The sequence below is a fragment of the Patagioenas fasciata genome, chromosome 2 (genome assembly GCF_037038585.1).
Source record: "Patagioenas fasciata isolate bPatFas1 chromosome 2, bPatFas1.hap1, whole genome shotgun sequence".
Lineage (NCBI taxonomy): Eukaryota > Metazoa > Chordata > Aves > Columbiformes > Columbidae > Patagioenas > Patagioenas fasciata.
The window spans coordinates 46,812,731-46,840,707 of NC_092521.1; the positions used below are offsets into that span (position 1 = coordinate 46,812,731).

The window sequence follows — 27,977 nt, forward strand, 5'->3', positions numbered from 1 at the left end:
CAAATTATTTTCCAGACTTTACAAACCTTTATTGTGATGGTTGAGATAAAAGTGATAGAAAGAATTATGATGTAGTTGTGGTTTTCCAGTGATGTTCATCTTGTGTCTTTGATGCTGATTTGCATTATCTTCAGAAGGATGTTTTACACTAGATGGAGGAAAAAAACAAAACAAAACAAACAAATAAACAAACACCATGTATCAAAAGCATGTAGGGAAGGGAAATATGTGTATAATGTAAGAGCGTTACTTTCAAAGAAACCAAAATAATTTATTGGAAGGTCATAGAGTAACAGTGTCAAGTATCTAGCACGGCACAGAGGTACTGCACCTCAACAGGACATCACATAAAGAATATTAGGACAAAATTCAAAATGGAAGTCTGGTGTCTGGAAGGCCATTCATCTTCATTTTGTTTGCAAAATTTCTCCTGTGCCTTGTGAGTCTCTCTAACCTGTGTCATTCTTGTTATTTCCAAGTCTAAGTCTCTGTTTGAACTATGAGTCCAGATGCCTGAGACTTTAGGAAACTTCCTATCAAAACCTGCCCAAAGATCTCTGCTATTGATTACATGGCCTTTCCGATCCACTCACTCAGGTAGTTTTTAACCTGTTGTCTTCCTCTAATTCTCCCTAAGTCAGAATTTCCAGGGCTACTTTGTTCCTTGCATAAAAAACAGTCATTGAATAGGGAAACTGATTTTTAGGTTTGCTTTTTGTTTTGACAGTTTGGGATGGGTTTTTTTTAGCACCATACCCAGGTCTTTTAAGGGGAGATCTTTAGTAGAAAATGCAGTAATAGATGAAGTACAAGTCCACTACACAGAAGACACAGTTTAGTTAGGAATTGAAAAGGAGCCCCATTGTTCACATTCTCCCACTCCATGTACACTGCTATCAAGGCAGTAAGGCTGGAGGAGGAGCACAGGTTTTGAATGAAGTGGGTTTTGGTGTTTGATAAATTAGTAGCACTTACTGGAGCTCTTTAGTTCCTAAGCTGGAGTCTTCAACTTTGAAAATGTGACATCTTCCAAGTTACTTCTTACTGAATTTGATTGTTTACTTTTCAATAAATATAGAGATATATGTGTGTGTGTGTGTGTATATATATATATATATATTTGTTGAAATAGGCAAAATACTTACTTCTAGCCTCACGTTCTCCCCCTTTTCCTTTCCTTGACTGTATTTCTTTTTAAGGCACACCGCGGTTGTGACAGTGACAATAAGCATTACAACAAATACAGCTACAGCTGAAGAAACAGCTATTACAGTATTTTCTTGAGTCGAGCCTTTCCTTTCACACTTTTCTCCCATGTACCACCAGTTGTCACCTGCCGGACACCTAGAAGTAGAAGAAAAGAGGTGTGGTTTCACCTAAAGAATAAAGGCATGAAAAGGGCTGCTTTAAAAAAGTCGTTTCTCTGACGCACTGTTTCTATATCCCAAAGCATAATGAAGTTATCTTAAAATGGACTTCTATTTTAAAGTTGTCTTGAGTGGCCTACTATCCTTACACATCTGGATGTGCTTCTTTCAATTTCCCGCTGTTTTACAGGTCATATCTTCAGAGGGAGCCTTTGCCAGAAAACCCAAGCACTATTCTAATTCTTTTGACTGCCTAAGGCTTGGCCGCAGCTGATCTGTAGAGATGCTGCTACAGAATGGTTGACTTTTGCTACCAAGAGAGAGACCCTCTGGATCACTCAGTTCACTTATCTGCTTCTTTTTTCCCTCAAATTTATAGCACTTCTGTTGACAGAAAACTCACTTTCTGCTCCATGAAACTGATACTTGTCATTAGGACCAATGTCATGTAATATTTGCATCCACTGTTACTAATTGGCCTCTTACCCTGACACAGTTCTGCCTTTTCCAATGCTCAGCTTTTACACAAAGCCCTTCTACCTTCTTCACTCGGTCAATTTCAAAAAAGCCTTTATAGGAAGGAGCTGAATAAGCTCCTAGGGCAAGCGGTCCAGAAACCTTACACTGCTGGTTTTATCCTATCAAGCCACATTTACCATCCTCTATAAAACTTAAGCCTCCTATTTCCTCACAAGTTCTTTATTTCTTTTATTTCTCAGCTCACCTTATGCAGCAATTTGAACCCATGAGATAAATGGGGTGGAGACCACAGGCCAGACTCTCAAGGCATCACTGACCAGAGAGCAGCTGAACCAAACCTTGGGTGCAGGAATTCCCCAATTCTAGGACTGAGTGAGCCAAAAATGTTCCCACCATATTCCCTTTTCCCTGTTCAGTGCTTCTCCACTTGCAGATGCGGTACATTCCCAATCAGTCCACCTCATTACCAGAAGGAGCTTATTTTCAAATTTAAAGAACTTGTAGGAGCCGCCTCTGCCCTCCCTCAAGAACAAAGTAAGAATAGAATTAACATCCTAGCAGTTGTCTGGTTTTATGACTAAAAACCACCTCCAAGCCTTGATTCCTTCACCTTATCCAGCACTAGTATCAGCTTTGAAATATTTTATAGTGAGCGCATATATATATATATGTGTGCAGTACTGCTGAGTGCACACCTGCTCCTACCTTTCTAACTGTGGTTGTTCCTTTTGTTATTGTTTTTCTAGTTCCTGTCTAAGCCATTTATTCAGAACTGTATGCTCAACCCCGAAAATCAGTCCCTTCACAGAGCACTGCAAGGATACTGACTGTTAGGGGACATATGTGATCCGCCTTAAACAGTTATGTGCCACATTCCCCCTCATTTCCTAATAGAAAACAGGAGCCGAAACAGACTGCTGGTCACACACTTCTTTAGGATGGAAAGTAGGTCACATAGGCACTAGAGCTTCAAACAGTGCGCAGATGTCAGAGAATAAATGATTTCTTTCCATAATTTCGAAATCAGGCTTAACATTCAGCATAACTTTTTTTTTTTTTTGGTCTTCTTGGAACAGCTCCTTGACATTTACTCATATTTGTGACCTGCTTCTGATGAGTTGCACAAGAATTGTTTTTTAAAAGGTTTCTAAATGGGGAGACAGAGCACTTAATGAGTCATCCTGACTCTTGGTGCCCTTGGCCTTTAGAGGTTTGCCTCACAGCACTCTCCAGCCTACCTGCCCTGGCACAGCATCACATAAGGTTGTTATCTTCAGCCTTAGAGCTTGTTTGAGAGCTACAACAAAGCAGATCAGCCAGGTTTGTTCCATAAATTTATCCACAGAGAATTAAATAAAGGTTGATATTAATTTTCTTGCAGGGTAAACAATCTTTTTAGCCCTCAGCCTTCAGTGCTGGTTTCAAAGGCAAGCAACTACGCTTTGGTAATTCGTGGTCATAACTTGCGCTGCATGATATTTCTGAATCAAATTCTAAAATACTGTCTCTGATGTGCCCTGCCTGAGAAGTATTAAACATATTTCTACCGATATGAATGCATTTTTGTTTCAACTCCACTTATATTTAACTCTTTTTTTTGCTATAGGGGCTTCTAAGGAGATCCACAGCCTGTTTTATAATGTTGGACTAATACATTATTAAAAAGGACAAACACATTTAAAATATAATTTACAGGGAAGTGAAGCAGAGTGCTTCAAAATGGTCAAATGCTGAGGTTAGGAGCTTTTTCCCAAAGTGGTCGTAAGTTTAGTCTCACAGTAGAAGTCAGAAATATTTGCCTTAATCAGCTATTGTGTCTGTCCTTTCATTAAGAACAAAGATTTATTCTACCAGAAGCTTTCATTACTCATCCTAAAATTGCAATTTAGAGTGAATAAAAGCAGCTACCTGCACACTGGAGCTGTATCTACAATAACGCAGACACCATCATTTTCACAATGGTTGTCTGGACAAGAATTTGGAACCTCTGGCTCTTCGGTCAGGGTGACAGAGGTTGTTGTGGTGGGCGTTGTGGTGGTGGTGGTAGTAGACCCAGTGGTAGGCCTGGTGGTGGAAGTGGTGGTAGAGGTAGGTTTGATGGTGTTGGCACTGGATGTATTCACAGCAAAGGTGGGTGAAACACTTGGTTGAGTTGATAGTAGATGTGATATATCTGCATGATAAAACCACAAGAAATAAGGTTTTACTTCATGTTATTGTTCTCCCTATTTTAATGATAAGTTCTAAGAGTAAAGAGCAAAGAGCCTGTCCACAGGTATAATGGATAAATAGCAATTTTTACCTTTCAGGAGCATGATGTATTTTGGAAATGTTCTCTATGTTTTTTCAGAAACAGACAATTTTATTCAAAGTTCTCCATTCAAAATAATTTGTACAGGATTAGCATCATTTTATAAGCCTTCACATGAGATAAAGGAGTTATACAGTGCACGTACCTATCCACAAATGTATTCAGACATATGATTTGACCACAGACACATGCATTGTTCCAAAACTGCTCATTTGCAAAGTGCATCATGTGTATTTATATCTACAGTAATAGTGACTTGGTAAGTATGTGATGTTCCATGTTTACTGTATCATAAAGAATACCAGTTATGCTTACATACCTTCCATTGTTAAAAGAATATAAACACCATCTTCTTTAATAAAGTTGCGGCTTCTAAGTCTCTGATGAGTTAAAAATGCACTTGTTCCCATTCCTGGACCTCTCATGAATGTAGTTCCATTGGAAAAAGATGCCACAGATCCCACTTTATCTGGCCTATCCCAAAAATAAGATGATGAGGAATCTGGAAAAAAATAATTAACTGAATGTGAGTGTGGGACCACTCTGGATTTCTTTCTCAATAAGCTCCCTTCCTTCTCAGATAATCTCTGCTGAAAAGTAGTACTGAGGCTCCTCTCAACAACAAAGACAGACTGCATCCCACTTTGCCTGCTTCTGCTTAGCTGCTCAGAGACATCATGAATACAGAGAGCACAATAAATTGCCTGAAACTCACAGAGTAGAAGCAATGCTGAACCTGCCTACAGTATTTGCAGATTTTTTTGCCTGAGATTCCACACTGATGTGATGCACAAGACAATGGAGATCTTCAAGGCTTGGTTTAGCCTGTGGTATTGAGAAAAGAGTCTGCTGGAGACAAGGCTGTTGGAGACCTAGTTGAAAACCTGTTGTATTTGCTTTTTAATTCTTTTAAAGTGCTCTGGGCATGAAGATGAGCAGCACATGAATCACCTGTAAAATTAATTGATTCATTGTTTTTCAAAAAAGCGCATCACTTGATGCGGACGTAGGGCAGGGGGTACTTGAACAACTTGAATAGTCACAGGCAGCTGCTGCCCCTGTTCTAAATCTCAAGACTGAGCATGATTGCCTATGAGAGCATCTGACAGAGGGAGAAGAAAACTGCCTGCTCTAACACCTCTGCTGGATAGAGAAAGGACTGGAGTTACAAGGCTTCTCTTGGGAACCTGGGGCTATTAGCAACATATGAATAAACAAGGGAGAAGCAGCAGAGTGCAAACAGACCACATGTCCATGGGGTCAGGGAAGGAAAAGGGCTGAGCTCTGTGGCCGTAACAGCATAAAATGTCAATCATCTATGGCAGACCTGGTGTGATGCACCTTTCATTTACAGGGGAGAACATTTAGTCTTTCTGGATTACATTAATTGTTTCGATGTAGGAACAGTGTCATAGAAACATAAATGTAAATCATATTTTTTTTTTAAATAATAGTGTGCCTGCCTTACTTCCTTCACTAATGTTATGGTCTGAAAGCCCAGGAAACTAATTCAGTGGGGGAGATGGTTTCTTTTGGCAAAATTCTTATATAGATGCAGAAAGTAATTTTGGCTTAAATCCAATCTTTCTCCATCATGAATATGGGGTTTTTATTTAATATCTCTCTTTATAGAGATTCCAAACATTTATCAGAGTTACATCTTTACCTCAACTGCCTCCTTTCCAGGTTATTGTGGATCACTGCTCCTTATCTTCTCATACCTTGAACAAGTACAGATTATGTAATATGAATCAGTACTTTGTCCATCTGGAGATCTGCTCTGACACCACTGTACCTTTTACAAGGAGGGAGGGGATTTGTTTAATAGCTGCACTTTTACCTAGCATGAACTGTGTGTATTGTTAATTCAGTTTTTTTCTTTTCAAGCCTTCTGGAAAACGTCCATTCTCATTAAAGCAGGTATAAATGCATCTTCAAAAAGCATATGAAAGAATTTTTAGAAGTGGATCATTCACCTGTTTTTTGTGCAAATCAACCTTGAAATCCAATGACCCAGCTTAACCTACTTGTATGATCATTTTTTCTTGTCTGTGGATCAATTATATTATTGTTATGAGCAAATAAAACATTTCGGAAACTGAAAAAAATGAACTAATTTACACAAAGAGAAAAACTGACTCCTTGTCTTTTGGATGTATTTTAAACATACTAGACAGCATGTCTGATTTTAACTAACCTGATAATTCCAGGGGGTCGGTTGTTACACTTCTTTGGTTTGACATCCGTTGACGTATATCAGGATGCTGGTCAAGCAGAATCACGGTAGCTTGTTGCCACGGACAGGGCCATTGTAAATGATCATCATTTGCTCCAGAAATTAAGTGAAAGTACATTTCTATAGTAAATGGGTTATCAGTGCTACCATTTAAATACAAGCTGACCTGAAAAGCATATCCTTCACTGGAATAAAAAGGTGGACTGTATATTCTTCCTGCTGTCCCTGCTGGACTTGTGTTGAGGAGATCTGTGAAATTTCTGATATGCCAAACATGGTGGGGACACTGAGTTTCTGACAAGTTGATGTCATCAATAGAGAGGCCTCCGTTTGATAAGCCAGTTCCTCTCACACCTTGAAACACAACCCGGAATTTACTTGTGACATTCAAAGAAACATGATGGAGCTGCCAGTAACTCACAGGTGAACCTGAAAAACAAGGGTGGTGATTTCTGAGTAAACAGTGCAGTTAAACACTGCACTGATCTACAGACCTGTACCAATGCTGTGCAGGAATTCCTCAGTTCCACCGGTATCGATGTGATGGAATATTTCTCTTGCAGAAGTTACTCTTGTCATGCAAGTTCATATTTTCTCAGTTCAGTTTTTTAACAGAATTAACATGCATAGCAGCTCTTTAATTTGAGTGAAAGCAGTGTTAATGGTTTTTAAGACTCTGTTTTCTTGTAAATTTTTAAAGAACATTCTATTAAATTAGACCAAATGTTGCAATAATTACATGCACAAAGATGGTTGCCACCTGTATTATTAATAAGAAAAAAATTCAGAGCAAAGTATATTCAAATAACTGAATATGTCTCAGTGGATTCTGGGAGCCTAGAACTACAAGCTTGGTTCATGCAATTGTTTTTTAATATGTAAATGGCTTGCCAGAAGTCTGGCTAAGCATAAGGACTGTTCACCCATCAAATGATTAATGGTATTAAGTTCAAATTAAAGCCAGTCATTTGCATAACCTACTTCATGTGGTAAAACCTCACTGTGAGCTTGATGCTGTATCTAGAAGTGCCTGAACTAACAAATTCCACTTGACTTCAAGAGCAGTGTATACAAAAGCAAAGACCTCTGCACAGGGGCTGTGTAAGGCAGGGAAAGGTAGGACATCCTTCATTAAAATAATAGTATGTGCAGCAAAACAGTTTATTTTACTGTCTGGTTTATGCACGGAAGACCAGACTTTCAGCTGCATTTATGAAATAAGCAGTGCCAGTCCCAGGTACAGAATGCATGCTTCGCTCTCCTAACCAATTTAAACACAACACAATAGATCTCAGATATGAGTCTTAATTTCTTGCCATTTTTCATTACCGTTATAATTAGGATGGGAAAAGTAATAAACCCAAAAACAAGAACAAAAGCTCCCCACTGTTTTCCATTAAATTGCCTTTTGTGTAAACAAAAGTTTTTTTGAACTACACAGATTGATTGCAAGACTGGGGTTTCTGAATCACGTTCAAAGAGCAGATCAGCTACTGTGCTGTGGAATGTCCCACAGCCCCCCCTGCTCTTTGCTGAATGCAGCCACAGCTGCCACAGATCAGCAGAAAGGGTTCAAGGCTCGTCCTTCAGCCTCTTGAGTGTGGTGGGTCAGTGCAAACCCACCAGCAGCTCAGCCAGGATGTCAGATCACGGCTGGAAAGGGCTTGAGTGTCCCTCTTTCTTCAAGTTTGTTGGCTGCGTTAGTTAAGATAACTTCTCACATGAGAGAAGTGAAACAGCTTGAGGGGGAAAATGATCTTAACCCATTCCTGAAAGTTTTACTGGTGATTGTCAAAGTAGGGTGCCCATTTGGACACACATATGAGATCTGAGGCTTAAAAGCAAATTGTAGACTTGAGAAAATGGGAATGGGAGATGGGGCCCCATATACATGAAAGAGTACTTGTGAAGAAGGCTGAAGTGAGGAGAAACTAATCTTGGCTTCAAAGTAGAGTTTGAAAGAGCTTGGAAGGCTCAGAATAATCTGAAATTTACACCTGCCTTAGCAGCCCTGACACTTACATTCACTTATATGTTTCCTGATGGCACACAGGGATGATAAAAGCACCAGGGTGAAGAAAAGAGTGAGAAAAAAAAAAGAACAATCAGCCATAAGCAGTAGCTGAGGGACAAAAAGACGCAGAAGAAGTAGATTTGACACCTATTTAGTAAAACAACTTCCTCAGAACTTTGTCTAAGAAGAAGACTGATCTTTCTGTAGCTGTAATGGAGATCAAGTATTAGTTAAATATTTGAGAAAGTAATTTAATCATAAAGTGACTTTGGCAATTCTAGCTTAAAGAGCTTTTGTCCACTAGCTGGACTCAGTTGCTTATTCTGTAGGCCACAGGCTCCTGAAATCACAAGAACTTAATTTTCTTCAAACTACAACTCAAACCATTATTTGTTGCCCATGTTCTTTGGTTAAGTTATTTCAAACCTTGTGTAAAAAGTAAGGTAAATTTTATTTATCTTTTTTAACTTAGTATGTTAGGTATTCCAGGGCACTTACACTTTCCGTTTCTTTCTTATTCATTGTAATTTACTCTAACGATCAGCTTCATCTGTTGCTATTGATAGCAGCAATTCTAGAACAGTTTAAATCATGGAATTTTCGTTATTTTGGTGAGAAAACTGTCTTGATAACTCAAGAGTTTGTAATTTGTGGTGATTTATTATATTATAGGGAAATGGCTGACTGAGGATCCATCAAGTATAATTTCAACGGCAGAGAATCAATTACATAGTTAGAGAAGAAGCCAAAGAATAATGCTAGGAGATGAGTCACTTTCCTACAATATTTTTCCCCTAGCAGTTTGAAAAGGATATTGAGTATAGATTAAACCCTAGTGCAATTTTATTCCATACCTTTTATCTCTCCCATGAGTCTCAAAGTGCCATTCGGATGGGCTGAAGTATATTCCCTGACCCAGACATACAGATGGTCGCTTTCATGACCGCTGTTATAGAAATAGAATTGTAAGCACTGAAAGCCCCTTTTGGGAGACAGAATTCGGCTCTCCAGGATAGCTGTGCTTCCCTCTGCTCCAGCACTGGTGTTGAAATGCATGAAGTAGCCAGAATCTGTCAAAAGTCAATGAGAAATGAACAGTAGAGGAGAGAGAAAATTTTTTCCTGGTGCATGGGTATTCTTAACACTGTATTGTAATAATGCTAGAAGACATGGTCAGGTCAGGGTAAGGCAGAACCTGTGCAAATCTTCAGACTGAGAACTGTTCCCTGTTCTCATTCTCCAGAGGCGGAACTGTGCTTTTTGCAACATTCTTCCTCATGTGGCTGTCTTGAGCAATTTGTCCTCAAAAACACGGGTTTTTACTCTTTACCCAGTGCCGGTAATTCACAGTTGACTCTCTCTCTGGAGGATTGGTTTAAGCCCCTGAACTCACGAAGTTTTCTTTGACGGGTTCAGAAACAAGTGGCTATATTCTCAATTAATTGTTCATGTGAGCCCTGATAATATATGCAATTTCTAAATCCCAATTTTCTTCCAAAGACTTACTGAACAATTATTCAGAAAAGCAGCAGCCTTTCTGGTGTGCCTGTACCATAGGTTAGAACATTTTATATGGTTCTCGTGTCAGGATGTGACACTAAGACTAGAAAACAGATCAGAAGAGATAAGAACATTCAATCTTCTCAAATAAGCAGAAAATCAAATGTATCACATGATGCCCTGAAGTATGCACATTTATGTCACTTAGTTAAAAAATAAACTGTAATTTGTCAACAAATATTCAGAGAACAAGGCAAAGATCAAAGTCAACTCACATGCGTCTGCAAAAAATACTTTGCAAAGAGATAAGAAGAGTCTCTTCTCATACCTTCACATTCTCCCATATTAGTGTGATCAGTATTTGGCCCAGCAGGAACCTGAGACAAACGCTGCCAATCACTGTTATCATCTGAACTTTGAATCATGCCACATATATTTTCAAGTTCAAAACTGCATGTGTCCATGAAACTTAGGGAGGAAGCTATAACATAAAAAAAAAAAAAAAAAAAGAAAAGAAAAAGAAAAGTTGTGGACATCTGGTATACAACATACCAACATACATTTTAATTCTCAATGTCCAAAGACAAGACCAGAGAAAAACTAAGAAATGCAAACACAAAACAATCAGTGGCTTCAAATACCAGGTACAATCTTTGGGAACTTGGAGCATTTGGTGATTAACAATGATATTAAAAAGACATCGTCAGGACCACTCTGGGCACTTAGCAAGTACAGGAGGGTGCCAACTAATTATCAGATCACATCTTTTATTTATACAAGGAACACTAATGTCAGCCCCGACACAGTCAAAAGGACTGAGGACTTCACATTCATTCCTCTGCTTTCCCTCGGCCAGTTGACACATAGCCACAGATTTTGATAAAGTTTCACTAATTTATCAGGTGGACTGCTTATTTTGAAATATAGTAGAGTAGAAGTTATTTCACTGCAACGGACAAACCTTGATTTCCAAAATACTGACTTGAAAAAAAACATTTGGCAAAGATACACTTGGGACAGACGATATCTCAACTCATACAAATTTTTAAGATGTCTTGCATATAACAAGTGAAAAATTAAGTGAAGGGAAAATTTGCAGTTGAGTAGGAAAGGGAAAACACTGTATGAAATGTTTTCTCTGTCCAAAGCAAACCCTGGATGGGTGAGGGAAGACACAGTCCAGGTTTATCCCTATTCTTAGATTTGTTTCTCACTGTATCATGTCTGAGCTCTGTGTAACACCAGCCATGGTTTGAAAACAACTAAGTTAATAAAATGCTTTGTGATTACTGCTTTTCAAACAATGTATAAAATATTGTGGCAGGTTTAAAGGTTTCATTGCACCACAAAAAGGGCAAGGAGCATGGCAAAAATCACCTTCAATGGCTGCAGCGCAGGGAAACACTTAAGTATGAACTGCTGCCCAGTCAGTTGTATTGCTGAGATATTTTCTACTGTCCTCATAGAGCACTAACAAACCTCTAGAGGTTTCAAGGCTATCAGAAGTGATGACTGATACCTTTTAAGATACACTATTGGTATGACATTGTAAAAACCCAGAAAATATTTTCACAGCAAATGTTATATTTTGACTGTTGAAGAAAGGAAAAAAAAAAACAACAAACCAAAACACTCAGTTAAGATGTCAGCAAGAAGGTAACAAAAATGTAGAATTATTAGACGAAAGAACTCTTTGAAATCAAAATACAAACCAAAATTTGAACTCAATTTGCCCAAACAGGAAAGCAGTAGCCCAACTACCTTGATTAGAAAGCGCCAGCTGGCATGGAGCGGTGACCTGAACAACAGTAGGAGAGTAAAGCAAGACCTAATAGCTTACAATGTATTTCTTAGATTAATTTATGAAACAGGGGAAGGGAATGCTGCTTGAGGCAGGTATTGATCTCCATCTGCTCCAAAAGCCAGATACTTTCTTGGTATGTAGTGAAAGGATGAGCTTGGAAGAAAATACATGGGTGATGAGTGCTGAGTCCTGACTTCCAGTGGCTCAGGGAAACCTCATGGTCAGTTCTGTTAAGTAATATGCTAGAAGGGGAAAACAGACTAAAATCTACTGTTTTCATATGGCCTGAAAGGCAGTCCTGAGGAAGAGATCAAAATAGCACTAAAGTATCTGTCAGGATTTCTTATGCTGTGGGTGGTTGGTTTTTTTTTTTTCAATTTAAGAATGAAGTTTCCCATTTTTAATGCAATTTGCTAACCACAAAGGCTCTGAGCAGAAATTCAGCTTAAACAATTCCTTAAATCATGTTAACAGAAATAATCTTCCAGTTCCTCTGGGAGGAGATCTGCCACCCAAACCATTCTTGGCGTTCTAAATCTACCCTCTAACCTGAAAGGATCATTCTGGCAGCTGGGTGGGCAAGGGCTGCGACCTGACAAGAACCCATCCTCCCTGGCACAGGGGGCACTTAGGCAAATGATGGGTGATCTGAAGACCACTAACAGCTCTTCAAATATCGTATGCACTATACAAAGCCAAGGGACAGACTGGGGAGCCAGACAGATCCTGATTGCACTGAGGGTGGTCTCAGTTTTGTCACTAATTTCAACATGACTGGGGCTTATTTCCCTTGGGGAATGAGCCTGTGAGTTAAGAATAAACTTAAAATGTCATGAAGTATTTATATAATGCACAAGAATGATGGAAAGTATATAAGATTAACGGAGAGGAAGAACGACCCCATCCACTGTTAAAGACGTCCTTAGCTGTAAGCGCTTCTATAAGATCCGACTGAATGTTAGCCAAGTGCTGGAAGCTAAGGAACAGAATTATTTTCATCAGAATTGTATGCTCAAAAAAAATGCACTGTTGTAATAAAACAGTTTGGTAATTATTTAAGTCATCTGTAGAATGAGGCTTAAAATATAATTAACTGCAAACCAGTATTCACTCCTTAATATACTGAGGCAGGGAAGAAGAGTTTTCATCTGAGTGACAGGGCACATTTGATGCAGTCACAATTACAGAGTTCTGTTACATTTTGGTAACAGAATTATCCATATTTCTCTGTTTCTTACTTTAACTCAACTTATCTAAAATAAATCCCACATGAGCAAAATAAGTGTTTTGACCACTTTTGTAAGAGACTCGGTTTGAAACTGGAAATAAAGATTTTAAAAGCTCACATTTTCTTAACAGGAGTGTCTGTACCCTATTTGCATGGACACACACTCTGTCTCACAAATTGCACGAGAGTGGAGTAGGTGTGATATCCACAGCAAAGATACTCATTTCTGTGCAGTGTTTGAGTAACGGCTGTGGAATAATGGGGGGGAAAAAAACAGATTTGTGCAGAAGCACACATTTTAAACAGCCACCCAAGGGATGAACAAAAATCAGCTGCTGAATGAAGCTGGTTTTTAACTAAAGGTCAGATAAAATTGCATAGAAAACACTGTTACACAGCAGTGTTTCTGCAGGATGACTATGTTATTTCTAGCTGTACCATTATTTCTGGTGTTTTTAACACAATGCACTTCTCCAAATACGTTAGCATCTCTTTCACTTGGGCCTGGATGAGTCCAGCATGTGTGTATCGCCTTCATTTCTTTCCAATACCAGATGCAAAAAATTTAAAATAAATCGAGACACTTACTGCAATTGTATAGCCGGTTCAGTTTCTGGAGATCATAATCACTGAAATCCATTCGTTGTCCTATAACATCCATGAAGTCTGGTATGTTAGTGATGATGGTGGGTTCAGTTCCATTTCTGAATGCGTTTTTGCTGTAGTGCATCACAGAATTGTAGTCATAGGGAACATTCAACGAGTCTGATGTTTTATCATCGTATTTGTCGAAATTATGACTTGTACCTAATGGGAAAAATAAAAGGAAAGATTGTTGCCCAAGAGAATCAAATTTAGACGTGCAGACTTAAAGTGACAGATAATCCATCAGATCCCCAAGTATTCTTTGTAGTAAGTTACTTGTGCTTACTCTGTAAAACTATTTATTTGTAGTCTAGAGTTATTTGATTTCCTCTTTCAGCCACTGGAACATAATATGATGACTTCTACTGGATTAACGAAACCTTTTTGCTAACAGGAATATTTTTCCTACAAAGCTACTCATAAACTTGGATGGGCTTGTGATACCCAAAAGTGGAGATAATGTTTCAGTACACAAATTAATGCAATTTGCAACCATAATGCCTCCCTGTTTCTAATCTGTATTCTCTGATGTTAAATTGCTGGTCATTTTGGCTCACAATAAACAAGTTAGAGTTGTCAGGAGAAAAGCTACCAGAATTTAAATGTACAGATATTTTCTGCAGTATGAGAAAAAAACCCCAAACATTACCAACTATCCAATGGAAGGTAAAGTTTTAAATGTTTTGAATTAGTCAAAATACAGTAATTATATTCTGGTCAGTGTAAAAAAAGCTGCAGCAGTTTCAAATGGCTAACAGTAGAGCAACTTGTCATTATAGAGTCAGAAAAATATAATGTAAATCAAATAACAGAGTCTAAGTCATTTTCTGTAATATATACTTGCATATGCACCTGGCTATTGATCATTACTAAATAAGAATGCATTAGATTTAATCATTATTTGCCTTTTTTTTTTTTTTACAGTCTTCTGTGTGCACCTGTGTTAGGAAAGCATCAAGCCTCTGTATACAGCTTTGTTTTTGAACTGTCTGAAAGTCACAGGGGACAACAGCAAGCTGAAGAGGCAGAGACCCAGCAGAGTCCCAGGGAACCGTGTGGCAGCTCTCAGGCTTCTGCCAAAGACATCAACACTTAAAACTTGCGAGCTGCATTGCCCAGGTAGCTCCTCGTGAGACAAGGACCCTGAAAGGGGTTTCTCCTCTCTGCACACCCTCTCTGCATCCTCTGCCATCTCAGCTCTGCTGCCCGCACTGGGTGTTGCAGCCGGGGAGAAAGATGATGAACAATGTTGTCATTAGAGATTTTCTGCTGGCTTTGATCACACTGGGATTTTCAGGATGACATTTTTTTTTCAGTTACTTTCATTTTGTTAAAGGCTCCCAGAATAATACTGCTCTTAGAATATTAATTCAAACAAAATTAATTATTCTCTTCTGTTGCTCTGCTGTACAACAAGTAGCATGACCTCAAATACTGTGCTCAGTTTTGGGTCCCTCACTACAGGAAAGACATTGAGGTGCTGGAGAGAGTTCAGAGAAGGGCAATGAAGCTGGTGAAGGGTCTGGAGCACAAGTCTGATGAGGAGCAGCTGAGGGAGCTGGGGCTGTTCAGCCTGGAGAAAAGGAGGCTGAGGGGAGACCTTATTGCTGTCTGCAACTACCTGAGAAGAGGTTGTAGCATGGAGGGTGTTGGGCTCTTCTCCCAGGTAGCAAGTGATAGGACAAGAAGAAATGGCATCAAACTGCACCAGGGGAGGTTTAAATTGGATATCAGGAAAAAATTATTCATGGAAAGGGTTTTCAGGCATTGGAACAGGGTGCCCAGGGAAGCGACTGAGTTGCCATCCCTGGAAGTGTTTAAAGGACATGTAGATGTGTTTCTCAGGGACACGGTTCAGTGGTGGACTTCACAGTTTTGATTGTTGATCTCAATGATCTTAAAGGTCTTTTCCAACCAAAATGATTCTATGATTCTATAACAGGACTCAGATCTCTAGTGAGATCTCTGGGAACTGCTGTGGCACAAGAAATAACCACAGCAACAAAGAACGAGGCTTTCTGTCCCTAATACATGTCACTTGATGTTTAATTTATTGATAAACTGGCTTTGAAAACTAAGTTCAGGTAAGAGAACAGGGCAGCCACCAAAGGATGGCTGTGAGGTGTGTTCCACCGCTAAAACCCCTAACCCTGAAGTCGGAGGAAAAAAAGCCGGGGAGTGACTGACCAGACTGAATCCTCTCCCAGATGATGGACACGTAGTCGTCGCGGTCGGAGCGTGACTGCTCATGCCAGAATCCCAGGGCATGCAGGAACTCGTGCTCAATGGTTGCAATCCTGTCACAGTTGGCTCCAATGGAGAGCTCCTGCAACCCCACTTGGCGGTTTCCCACATAGGACCAGCAGCTGGCATTGACATGAAAGGAGAGAGGGCTCTGTGAGCTACACACCAGCCCCTGCCACACGAACTCCAGAATCAGTCTGTTCAACAGGTACATTCTTAGCTTGATCATTGAAGTTACATTCTGCTACAGAGAGTACTTTTTCATTGGTCTGTTGCTTACCATATCCTTTCCTTTCACATTTAGCTCTCTTTCGATGAACTGGCAGTTCCCTCACTCTGGCTCTATTGTTTTTAATGCATTTGCTTTAGCAGAAAAATGTTGAGCTATTTGTGACAGAAGAAAACTGATGAGAATTTACTCTGGTAAACATCAAAGACTATGGACATGTGATTTAGAGCAATTAATTTACTGCAAATTAACAGTTTCTAACTGGACCACAGTGACTGTGAGTGCACTTTGAGCCTGTCCCAACCATAAGGAACACCAGGTTCACGCACATTCTCTTCTCTGTGATTGCGGCTGCTTCTCTCTTTCTTGTTTTGCCCTTTTGCTTTGTGAGTGACTGTGGCTGCCAGGCCAGATACTATTCTGCGTGGCTGTGTTTACCTTTTGAAAGGTTGGTGGATTTGACGGTGGTTTTCATAAACTGTTTTCTTTCTATTACAGCTATTTGTGAGATGCTGTGCTACAGCACTTGCTGCTGACACAGGCTCACAAGGAACAGCAAAACCACAGCTGTGCTGGAAATTTTTATTAAAGAATAAAAAAATTCAATGAGTTATCTGCACAAGCCAATGAAGTGGCACCCCATGTCCACAAACTAGCAAGCACAGAAAGTTACATTTAAATTGATACTTTATGCAGCAAATAAATCAACGCTTACCCAATGAAGTCCATAAAATTAATCGGGCACAAAACATGCCACAGGATTTGCAGTCCTATCGCCCCAGAAATTTAAAAACACAAACATACCACAGGCTTTCGAACCCTGTAACTTATTAGTGCAACACTCCCCAATAATTCTCTTTCCACAAAGCAGCACAGGCCTTGGCTATTGATTACTCATTAAAATCACAGCATGAGACCTGGGAAGGAGCACATGTGGCATCCATAATTTCATGGTCTTCCCTTGAACAAGGCCTCCTATGGATTATGCAGCTTTTTCTGGTTGTGCAGAAGTCTAAGAAGTCCATCACAGTTCTGGGTCCACCTTATACCAGAGTAGCTGCCTCTGGCTTCACATCTGCTGTGCAGAGCACAACAGGCTACAGGAACATCCAGAACACTCCGCAAAATGACCATCCAAGCACCAGGGGATGCAGCTTCCCCTTGCCTTCAGTCTGCCAAACGCCTACAAGACCATCATTCTGCAGCCAACAGAGGGAGCAAATATTTGCTCTGTTTTGCCCAGCACTGAGAATAAAACCACATGAGTGGGATGGGGCACTCTAGAGAAATGGCCACCTGGAAGATAGTTAGCACTGTCTTTGGGAGGAGAGCAAACGGAGGGAAAGCCCCAGCTTCCCCAAGCATGTGAGAGCTGTATCTCCTCTGATTCAGTGTTTTTGGCATTGCTAGTTTCTCTATCAGAAGCTAGAGGAACAGGGAAGTACTTGCTCTGACTAATCCCATCAGTCTTCTTTTTGCAAGAAGGGCTGTAAGTAGGTACATGCCACTAGTGATGATACCATCTCAAAATACTATTCTCTAACAGCCATCACTGATTTCAGGCACATTTTTATACTAATTTCCTGCTAGCAAATAACTTCCTATAGAATCACAGATCACCATGATTGGCACACAGACACTTTGACTTACCAGCACCAAGCTGGTTAGCCAGGCATCTGTATCAATCCACTTCTGCACGCGTTGCCTTTGCCATGGACCACAGATGCAAAGAGCTGAGGTGAACTCCTGGGAGATCTCCATGAAAACCTAATTGCGCATGTGGAAATACTAGAGACAGGGTTGATCCTCCACGGTCTGCAAACCATTTGACTGTACCACACCACGCTAGCCTTCCTGCTGAATGAGTCCTGCTCTTCATGAGAAGAGTAAGGAGAAATGGCACATCCATTGCAGGTTCCCAGACTGTTCTGTGAGCTCTGCAGGCACCTGCCAGACCTGATGTTCTCTCATTTCTGTAATTCACGAGCATCCCTTATGCATTTTACTTAGCACAGGCTGGAGTCAAGAAAAGGTCTTTAAATAGAGCCAAAGTCCAACCTCTGCTGCAGATGCATAGGCTTGAAGAGAAGGTGAGGTGAGAAAGTGTGTTCTAGAAAACTTTACATGTACCTCTACTCACTTAGCTTTATAAATATATACCTGTTAAAACAATACAGGCAGTAGCCAAGGCTTGGCAACTGGTAGATAAAGAATGTAGACAGGGCGAGAGCTCTTTGTATGGGGGTTGATGACACTGTGTCGTATGTTAGAGACTACAAATGTATTTGTATACAGGGCAATCAACACAACAAAATGGCAGCTGGCTTCTTTTGCGGCTGACTTCATCTGAATTCAAAAGGATAATCCAGGCGAGGACTTTATAGCTTACTACAAATCCTTTTGGCACAAAGTTCCCCCACCTTCCTCTGCCTGTTTTATAGATGCAAGCCAAGGTCAGAAAGGCAAAGATGATCTATTAACTTTTTCTTGGTGCAAGAAAACTTTATGAATCTGGCTGGTGTTGCCAGGAACTTTTAGCTCCTGTCTGTACTGCACCCTCTGGATTGAGGTCTTTAGTTTGAAGTTCTACTCCTAGTTGATTTAAAAAAAAAAAAAAAAAAAGAAAAAAAAAGAATGGCAGAGGAGAACTGGGTTGGTTTACCCACCTTTTACCTTGTCCCGTAATACCAGAAGAAGGGAATAGAATGAAATGAAAGGTACTTAATGTAGTTAATGCAGGGCCAAGTTCTGGACAGCTGTTTTCAGGAGACTGCATTGTTTAGCTCCAATCTTTTAAAAAGTGAAAAAGTGCTGCTGAGCATTAATTCTTTTACAGATGTGTCAGCTGAGATGATAGAAACATTTCAGGGCAAGCAACATGCCAGGCAGCGACGGTAAGATATGTTATCCAACTAGAGAGACTTGTCTTCTGCAATACCATGTCTCATCCATTTTTAATAGACTTATAAATGAAATATTGTGCACAGGCCTCTTATTTGCCATAGGCTAAACATTGTGGTTCTTTCTAGGGTATAATTATAAGCAAATTCAATGCATACTTTATGTGATGAAGGACTAAAAAATTTAGCTACATGAGTTTTCCATTTGGCTCAAAAAGACGAATAGTCATTAGCACAGGAAAATGCATGGCTCCCTAAGTCTCCACTTATACACCTTTTAGGGTTGAGTTTCAATGTCAGGTGCACAACATGAAGAGTGGAAAATATAAAGAGCCAGAGACCGAAGAAATTTTGGAACAATTATCTGCTACAAATATCTCAGAATAAACCAAAGGGAAACATTTCTATTATCAGAAAATCTTTTCCCATTTACGAATACATTCTCATACCAGGAAATGATTTTCTGAAAGTAAATTTCCTCACCAGGCTATCAAGCTTTTCCTGATCTCCTTTTCTAACAGAGAAATGATTCAGCATAGAGTGGAGAATTTATTTGTTCTTATTGCAGTTTTGACAGAGACTGTCTTTGAAAGGGAAGCAGCTGGGGCAATTTTGACTTCTTTACTGGAGTCTTATTTTGTAAAATTGAATGTGGACTAGCATAATTATTTATCAAAAGAGGTAAACAAACTGAAACCTCTGTAAAATATCTCAGTGCTGTGCAGCATTTAAAAATATCAATGTTTTATATGAATGCTGGTGTGACATTGCTTAAAGCAATTTCATTTGTTATAGGCAAACAAATTAATTGCTACACAGTTAAAACTATCATGTTTCTGCTAGGATTCTTTTTTTTCCCCTCAAAACTAAGGTATACTAAGGATGACCATTTGAAAGTGATACTCCATGTATCCAAAGATCAGCCAAGAAAATTATTGCTTTGTTTCTGATATCTTTTACCATGCCCAGATAATTACTTCTTAAAGAACTTGATTACCTCTCATATTTAAAAATAAGTATCAGCAAGAAATTGTTCATTACTACCAAGGTAATACCTGTTTTGGAAAATACTACAATTCCCAGTTAAAAGAAGACTGGAGAAACAGTCACAACAAAACCACAATATTATAATCAGATATATGAATTTTAGAATGAATACTGGCCATTAAAAGAGTCTGTAGACAAACAGTATGAGAGTTATTTTACATTACTCCTCTTACCCACTTCCTTTGAAGACAGATATGTAGTTCTCCTCCCCTTCCCAAGGTTTGAAATCGATACAGGTTTTCAGTCGATACTGTTCAAATGCCTTGAGGATGAGTCCCTTAGCATTCATTTCTGCAACGCAAACAGTTTTCTTGTCAATACTGAGCCAATAGGTTTGTACTATTATCCACATGGAGTAAGTCCTAAGGGTGGATCTTGCTCCAGCAATCTTTCATTAAAGTAAGTAGGTTTTTTGTTGGATTAAGACTGGGGTAGGGACGTAAAAAACATAAATCAGGCAGTTGTGATATTTTATCATCCTCTTGTTTTGTTTCCATGTAATTTTTCTTTTGTAGTTAGGTACAAAATATGGCATGATGAGTATACAGTACATGCTAGTGCATGGCTCTTAATTTTGTAAATTTATTTATTTACTTTGCTGATGTTTATGTGAAAAAGTATTAAGTAAATTGTATTTCACCTAGTGCAGAGTGCAGGTTACAGATCTCTCACAGAATCTCTCCAGGATTTGAACTGCTAACATTATACCTGGATTATCTCCTCTAAGAAACTTGTATGGTTTCAACCAGTTCAGATCCATATCTAAACTGGGGTTGGGTGATTTTTTTTTTCTTGCCACGTTCCAGAAAGTTGACCCCGTGTTGTATAGTGAGGGCACAATCTCACTATGTGGTACACAGTAAGAATTCAAATTCCCCCTCACCACGTGCCAATGCCATGCAGAGCCACAGGTGGGTGGATTTGAAAGGATGCAGACAAGTTCTGATGTGTCCTTGGCCCCACAACAGGGGGGGCCACTGCAAACTGCCAGAATGCCAATTTGCCATCACTGCTGTAGATTATGTAAATAGCCACATAAGTTTTCTTGCTTTAAAAAGATCTTCAGTGCCCTGTTTTTTTCTTCTGCTTAATAGAGCTTCATGGCTCAAGCATATGTTTTTAAAATTGAATCAATCTCCTGGGCCATAGCAATGGCAGGAGGAGAACCATCCAAGAAAGGAGATGAGACCCAGCACCAGCACCAAGATGCTCTGCTTGTGCATACCCAGGCCAAACTTCAATGGGAAATGGCTTGCTCTAGACTTACAATATGAAAGGATGCCACAGTGTATTTATCAGTCTGTATTTAACACTTCAATGAACAAGACAGACAGACATTGTGAATACTGTACCCAGGCTATCATCAAGGACATAGGGGATAACGTGGGGCCACCGATAGTTGTCACCAATGATGGAGTTTCGTTCACGTATCTGGGAAAGAAAATGAATATGCGGTCTTCAGTAAAAAGTTATTTAGGATCAGGGACTACAATAGTGCTAAAGCAAAGTTTGTATCCTACAAGCCCATATAAGACATAGAAAAAATCAAAGAGCTCAAAAATGTTGACATATCACTGAGAGGTCTAAGGCATGGGTTTAAAATCCCTTCGCCGGGTGTCTCAAACTTCTGTAGCATTTTCTCCATACAAATTACCTGAGATTTTTGATCCATGTGTGAGGAGAGCTTCAGCTCCCACGCGAAGCATTAAGATCTAAAGTCCTGAAAAGTGCACAGACATTAACAGTTCTGACATTTTTTTGATAATCCAAGTGTTTGTTCCTGTGCCTTTCGCAAGTGCTTTCCTTGCTTCCACTGACGTACTCAGGCCAAAGCGCTTCACCAAAAGGGAGTGTAAAAAACTATTGACTTTCAGGGGTAGAAGACACTTTTGGAGTTTCTACTAGGTCTCTTTGAGATGCAACTTGCTATGAATATTTTTTTAGTTGATTAGACAGAGATACTGCACAGATGCTTTAAAATGTGGTATTAGAGATTTAATTTTCCATTGGTTTTAGTGAATCTACTTACATGGTGAAGGTTTTGCAGAACTGTTCTGTAAATTTAATTGGCTCGTAATAAAAATCAGGCAGATAAATTAGGAATCTTATATATAAGCCTGTCTGGATGTGATCAGTGCTTCTGAATCTCTTAAAAGTACAATTATAAAAGCCACAGTAGAAGAAACTAGAAGCTAATAATATTGATCTGATGGCTAATCTGGCCTTATTCTGGATAATGTTTCTGCAAATGCACCCGACTCCGTTGTCTATGACATTTTGTAGAAATCCATCCCCAAACATTTTCAGTTTATTGTTATATAAACAACATTTATTGTTAGTAAGAGCATCAATGATTTCCACGCCAGCAATACTTTACATTGCATAAGTCAATTATACATTTCTGGTTTTATATTTTACATTTGAACTCACCCCATCAAGTTTGATGTCTCCCTCAAAAAGGTCTATTCCTAAAGCTGAAGGGAAGAGGAGATAAATATTCAGTTATTGTATTGATCTGTGGCTACCATAATGAAAATCTTAAAAAAAAATATAAAAGATAAAATGAATTTTAAAAACCTGCATTGATGTCAAAGATGTCTTGATCAATTCCTCCATCTACATCTATTTCTGAAAAATAAAAAGACAAGTGAGGTAGGACATCAGCCCTTGCTGTTATCTTTATGAAGTGTGAAAATTAATGCAATAACAATAATAGTAATTATAAATCTGTGTCTGTCCTGGCGATGTTTATGAGCAGCTGGTTTTGTTGACTGCCTCCCGCGCATACAAATAGATCTCTAAACAGAACTCACCAGTTGTCTCTGTAGCAGGCTGGGGAGGGGGAAGAAAAAAGATATTATTAGAAAGGGACATAATGAAATGCAGCTCGCGTTACTCTCTCAAGAGTATTAGAGACAAGATTTAAACTCAACTGACAGCACTTAGCGCATGACTTTGTATTGGATTGACTGGACCCACTGCCTCCTCATTTGACTGGAAATGTTTATTTGTTTATGTGTCAGCTCTGTGTCCTTCCCACTTTGGGCTGCTCAACATGTAAGTGGCCCAGTCCTGCCTCTGCGAAGCTTTCACAAGTGTTCTTCTCTCACAACTCAAGCACTGCTGAATGGTCCTTCACAAACAGGGAAAAAACAATCTATAATTTCTATTAAATTGAGTATTGCTACCAGTCAGGAGCTGTACAGAACCTATGGAAGTTATGCTTAACTTTCCATCGTAAAGCTGAAGATGAGGGAATAGAATGAGTGGTTTGGTGTCACACAGCAAGTCTTTGAAGGACTGGGTGCAGAGTCCAGGTCGCCTTAGCCCCAGCTCCAGGCACCTCAGCCATACCAACTCAAATGATGTTTCTGCAACATGTAAAATCCACAGGCCATAATGAGATACACATAATGGACTTTTCCTTGTCCTAACATGCCTATAGAATATGATCTATATTCTTTTATTGGACTAGATGCTTCATGTTGGACTGGCTTGGGCATACTTGACATAATACTATGCAACTGTTTCTCATGCAGTGAGTAAAATCATAAACAGCCTTTCTAAGCAATTGTTGCTGGGTGGGTTTTACTGTTTCTCACCAGAACTCTTACATTCATACATTTCAAAAGAAATTCACAAACTGAAGGTAAGAACACCCTTAAATTCTGAGCTCTGACAATATCGATATAGCAAATGATAAGATATAACATCAATGCTGCAAAGCAGGGTGGGATTTTTATTTTTACTATAGTTCCTCTGCCCCACAACTGTTTTCCCTTTTCCACACAAATAATTACTTATCTTTCATACATGCAATTTTGCATGTAGGACTCATTTTTCTACTGTGATAAGCTTCTGGAACCTCCATTAGAAGCAACGAATAGTGCAAGATCAGAATGTTGAAAAATGGCAAAAATCTAGTCCATGCAGTCCACAAGAATATGGATTTTGGTAACTTCTGCCATCTGTATGACAAATAAGAAAATAGTATGGCCAGAATATTCAAGGGAGGTTCACATGTTCTTCTAGGCCTGACTTTTGGCACATAATGACAGGAACAACTTTGCGGGCAAACATAACTGTGGGCTCTAAAACTGACGGCATTCATATAAAAACTTCAACCAAATAAAGAAGAAAGAAAAAAGTCTTCATTTGGAAAAGGTTCAGAAAGAAAGCTTTGAAATTGTCAGAATGTTCTGTTTTAGCTTTTAAATGAAAGATTCCTTTTCCATTTGAAATGACTGTCTCGTGAAAACTTCAGCAAATGGCAGAAAAATATATTGCAAATACGAAAACACAGAAGCTCATTTTCTCATTTTGATTGGCCTGAACTGAAGTGAATTCAAACTGTTGCTTCACAGTTTTTGCCAGACTTTGATAATTTATTTTGATTGTCCAAGAGAAGAAAAACATTTTTTCCTTAACCAAGTACTTACAGGTTTAAGAAAGATAATGCCTAATTGGTATGAGCTGGCATAATCAAATGCTTGATATCTAAATCTTATATAAAGAGGCAAAGTTTTAATCAACTGCTTCTTCATTTTCTTAATAAAAACTACCATCCACATATGTCCTTGCCCAGTCGAAAGGAAGGACTTCGACGTTGAAGTGTCAATTACAGAAACCACGGAGTAGAATCTGTTTCTTGGCCCAATTTCTCCTCCAACAACCCTGTTTCAGCACTTCACAGTTCTTGGGTTTTTCAGAATTTGGTAGATTTTCAGGTACCCAACTCTTAAAAACCCGGTGTCACTGTAGAAAAGCAACCAAGTCCATTGAAAAACTGTTTCCAGAGTTGGGCAGATGCAAATGCTGAAGGATTGACTTTGATCTCACATTTCACTGAGTTAACTGGTATTATTCAGGTTTACATTGATACATAAGAAATAAGGATGGGGGCTTCAGAAAAAAAAAAAAAAAAGCATATAGCTGTAAACAGATACAGTTTAAAAACCCCAAATATCTTTTCCAGACAAATCATCCATACATTTGAAATAAGACAGTATCCACGTATTCAAGTTTTGAAAAGAAAGTGCAACTTGTAAAACAAGCTGAGAATCCACATTCAACGTGTGTTACACACAGTTTGGAGGCTTCATTTGCTTTTAAACTCTCACTCTCACACAGATTTCTAGCTAATGTGGAAGAACAAAACGACAAGTAATGCTTACAGTATTCAAAAATTAAAATCACGTTATTGTCTTTTCTGTTAAAGATTGTTGATGGAGGAAAGGAACTATACCCATATATCTTGAATCTCCTTATAAACATTAATAGAGAGAAAAATGTTTCTACAGTTTCAATAACTGTAAAATATAATGCACCCATATCTGCTAATGAGAAAGCATAACTGTGCTAAAGGCAAAAGCTAGCTAGATCATGGAAAAGCTCCTCTAACAGCAGCAAAAGCTCACAAACTGAAACCGATGTAGCTAAGTCTAGCATCACTTTCCGTGCAGAAACCAAAATGTGAGTCCACAACCGAAGAAGAGCAAATTCAGCAATTGACTGAAATCCAGGCTGGTCCTTAGTGTATGAAAACTGTCATTGAATGTGGTTTCAAAAGGAATATCTTTGTGTACAACTCTTACTCCTTTGAGCAGCATTAGCTTCAATCTCCATACCAGCCTGACAACTGAGACCTATATGATGCATTTCTAGTCTCTGAAAGTTTTGCAAATAAACAAAACAACAGATCTGCAGTTCACAGTCACATATAGAGGAAGGCTATATTACCTGAGGTGTACCACAGACAAAGCTAATTTAATCTAACCAATGATATTTCTAAATGTACACATATTGAAAAAATATCAACATTTATAATATTAGTCCCTAACTTTGGTAAACACCGTCGTTTATGTGAATTAAGTTACATTAAAAACTGGTCAAAGCAGGGCTTGTGAGCACATTTAACTGGCAAATAATTCAAGTGCATCTTGAACAGGTGGGAAACATCTCACCTCTTTCAGTCAAGTAAAAACTAGGTAAGTAGACTCACTCAGTAATCAGTGGAGGAACAAATGAGCATTTGCATACATAATTCATCTGTCCCTAAAATAGGAATGGCACCACCATGATACCTTGGCGTCTCCAGAAGATGATCCACCTCACCTAGATTGGACAGCTCTTCAAGGATGTGATAAGTCACCCGATGAAAATTTCCCTGCCTCACCATGGATTTCAGATGGAGCATGGCCAACCAGTTTAGATGAGACTTGATAACTTATCATTGTTTTCTCTAGACCATATAACTTTCCATATTGGCATCCAGAAATATGAAAGAAGCTCTTCCTGATAGCAAGGCAGATGGAAAAGAAACAATTAACCCTGGTGATCAGAAGCTCCTCTCTCACACAGGAGCTGGTTATTACAAGTCAGTTTGACGTGTGATAATTTGTAGATGTTAGTAGCAGTATGTGTCACCTACTACGTGCTTTACCAAAGAGAAATCTAAAGAAGGCTGAGTCTTGAGTTTCCAAAAGGCTGGGAATAGAAGAACAGGTACTCATGATGGGCAGCATAAATATGAGGGAAGTGTGAGGCTGGGGTAGAGGGGGATACAGGAGGACTATGGAAAAGTTGGGAAGAAGAGGTTGAGCTCTTGACTTAGGGAGATGTATGAGCATGTGTTAGTGGAGAGGACGAGGATACAACTGCCATAGTGAGACACTGGAGCTGGATTCACGGAATCCAATAGTTGAGTTGCATAATGTAAACCAGATGATGTTATTTCACTTAAGCAATGTCACAATAAGTAATACCTAGCTCTGTAGATTGCCCTGAAGCTATGAACAGCTGAAATTAACTTTTGACAACCTACTGTTTTTTGTTCTCCAATTATATTGTATATCACCAAAATTCCTGGCCTCTGAATAAATTATCACAAGATGAGCAAAATGCTACATTTCACTACAAAAGACAGGAAATAAAAAATCTCAGCTGTCACTTTTTTGGCATTAAATAGCTCAGCTGAACTAAAGGAACAGAGAACTGTCATTTACAAGCACATCCACTGGCTAAAAAGGCATCTATTTCAATATCAAATATATGGTGTTAAAGAAAAAAAAATATTTCTATTCAAATATGAACAAAAAACAAATTTTAATATTTATTTTGGTTCTACCCTGACTCGCTATTCTGGTAATGCTACTTCGAATACTGGACGACATTTTGCTTAGATGGGAAATGCAAGACAAGCTCTTCCCATGTGTAGCCAGGCCTGTTAAGAACAGGAGCACTAAGACCCCAAGGAAACAAAAATCCTTCTCTCTCTTCCAGGCAGATGACAACAGAATTCTTATTTTGCAAAAGCCACATACTTAAGTCTTTTCCTCTCAAACTCATCTTAAGCTGCGTTGCTTACTAGATCATATAAAGAATATGCATTCTCTGTTTTCTTACCTGACTCCAGACCACCTGAAGAAACAGCCAAGTGAGGAGCACGGGCACAGAAAACCAGCCCATGTTGTTATTCTGCCAGCAGCTGCATGGACAGCATTTCAGACCAACTTGGCATTTAAGAGAGTAAATGTCATAAATCAAAACCTTTGTCCTTTCATCAGTGATAAACTTACATACCTTTTACTTGTCCAATAAGCAAAGTCCATCATTACTATTTTATGATAACTAACATATACTTTAAGTATTTTAAGCATTGCTGTGAGAAAAAAGTATTGGACACAAATTGACATACAGAATGAAATGGAGACAAGAAAATCAAAATATAGAGGAAATGGACACCTTGAAATACAGGAAATTCCATTTAAACATAAAAAACCCTTTTTTTTTTTAATTCTAAGTTTTTAAGCATTGGAACAAGTTACTCAGAGAAGTTGTGAAGTCTCCATCCTTGGAGACAATCAAAACCCAACCAGACACAGCCCTGAACAACCTGCTGCAGGTGACACTGCTGCAAGCAGGGGGGGTGGACTAGGTGATCTCCAGAGGTGTCTTCCCACCTCAACCATCC

At 39.0% G+C, this 27,977-nt stretch overlaps 1 protein-coding gene across 1 annotated transcript; it reads right to left on the bottom strand.

Annotated features, from left to right (window-relative positions):
* On the bottom strand, positions 1-27,472 carry MEP1B (meprin A subunit beta). Its single transcript, XM_065832143.2, has 15 exons — positions 27,410-27,472; positions 22,819-22,837; positions 22,583-22,633; positions 22,436-22,479; positions 21,358-21,436; positions 20,179-20,296; positions 15,773-15,951; positions 13,529-13,747; positions 10,237-10,389; positions 9,263-9,478; positions 6,356-6,823; positions 4,478-4,660; positions 3,756-4,020; positions 1,146-1,344; positions 1-148 (listed from the first exon to the last, which is right to left on the bottom strand). Exons 1-15 carry the CDS (start codon positions 27,470-27,472, stop codon positions 131-133), a joined length of 2,274 nt encoding a protein of 757 aa, XP_065688215.1. The 3' UTR covers positions 1-130.
* Positions 27,473-27,977: the final 505 nt, after the last annotated feature.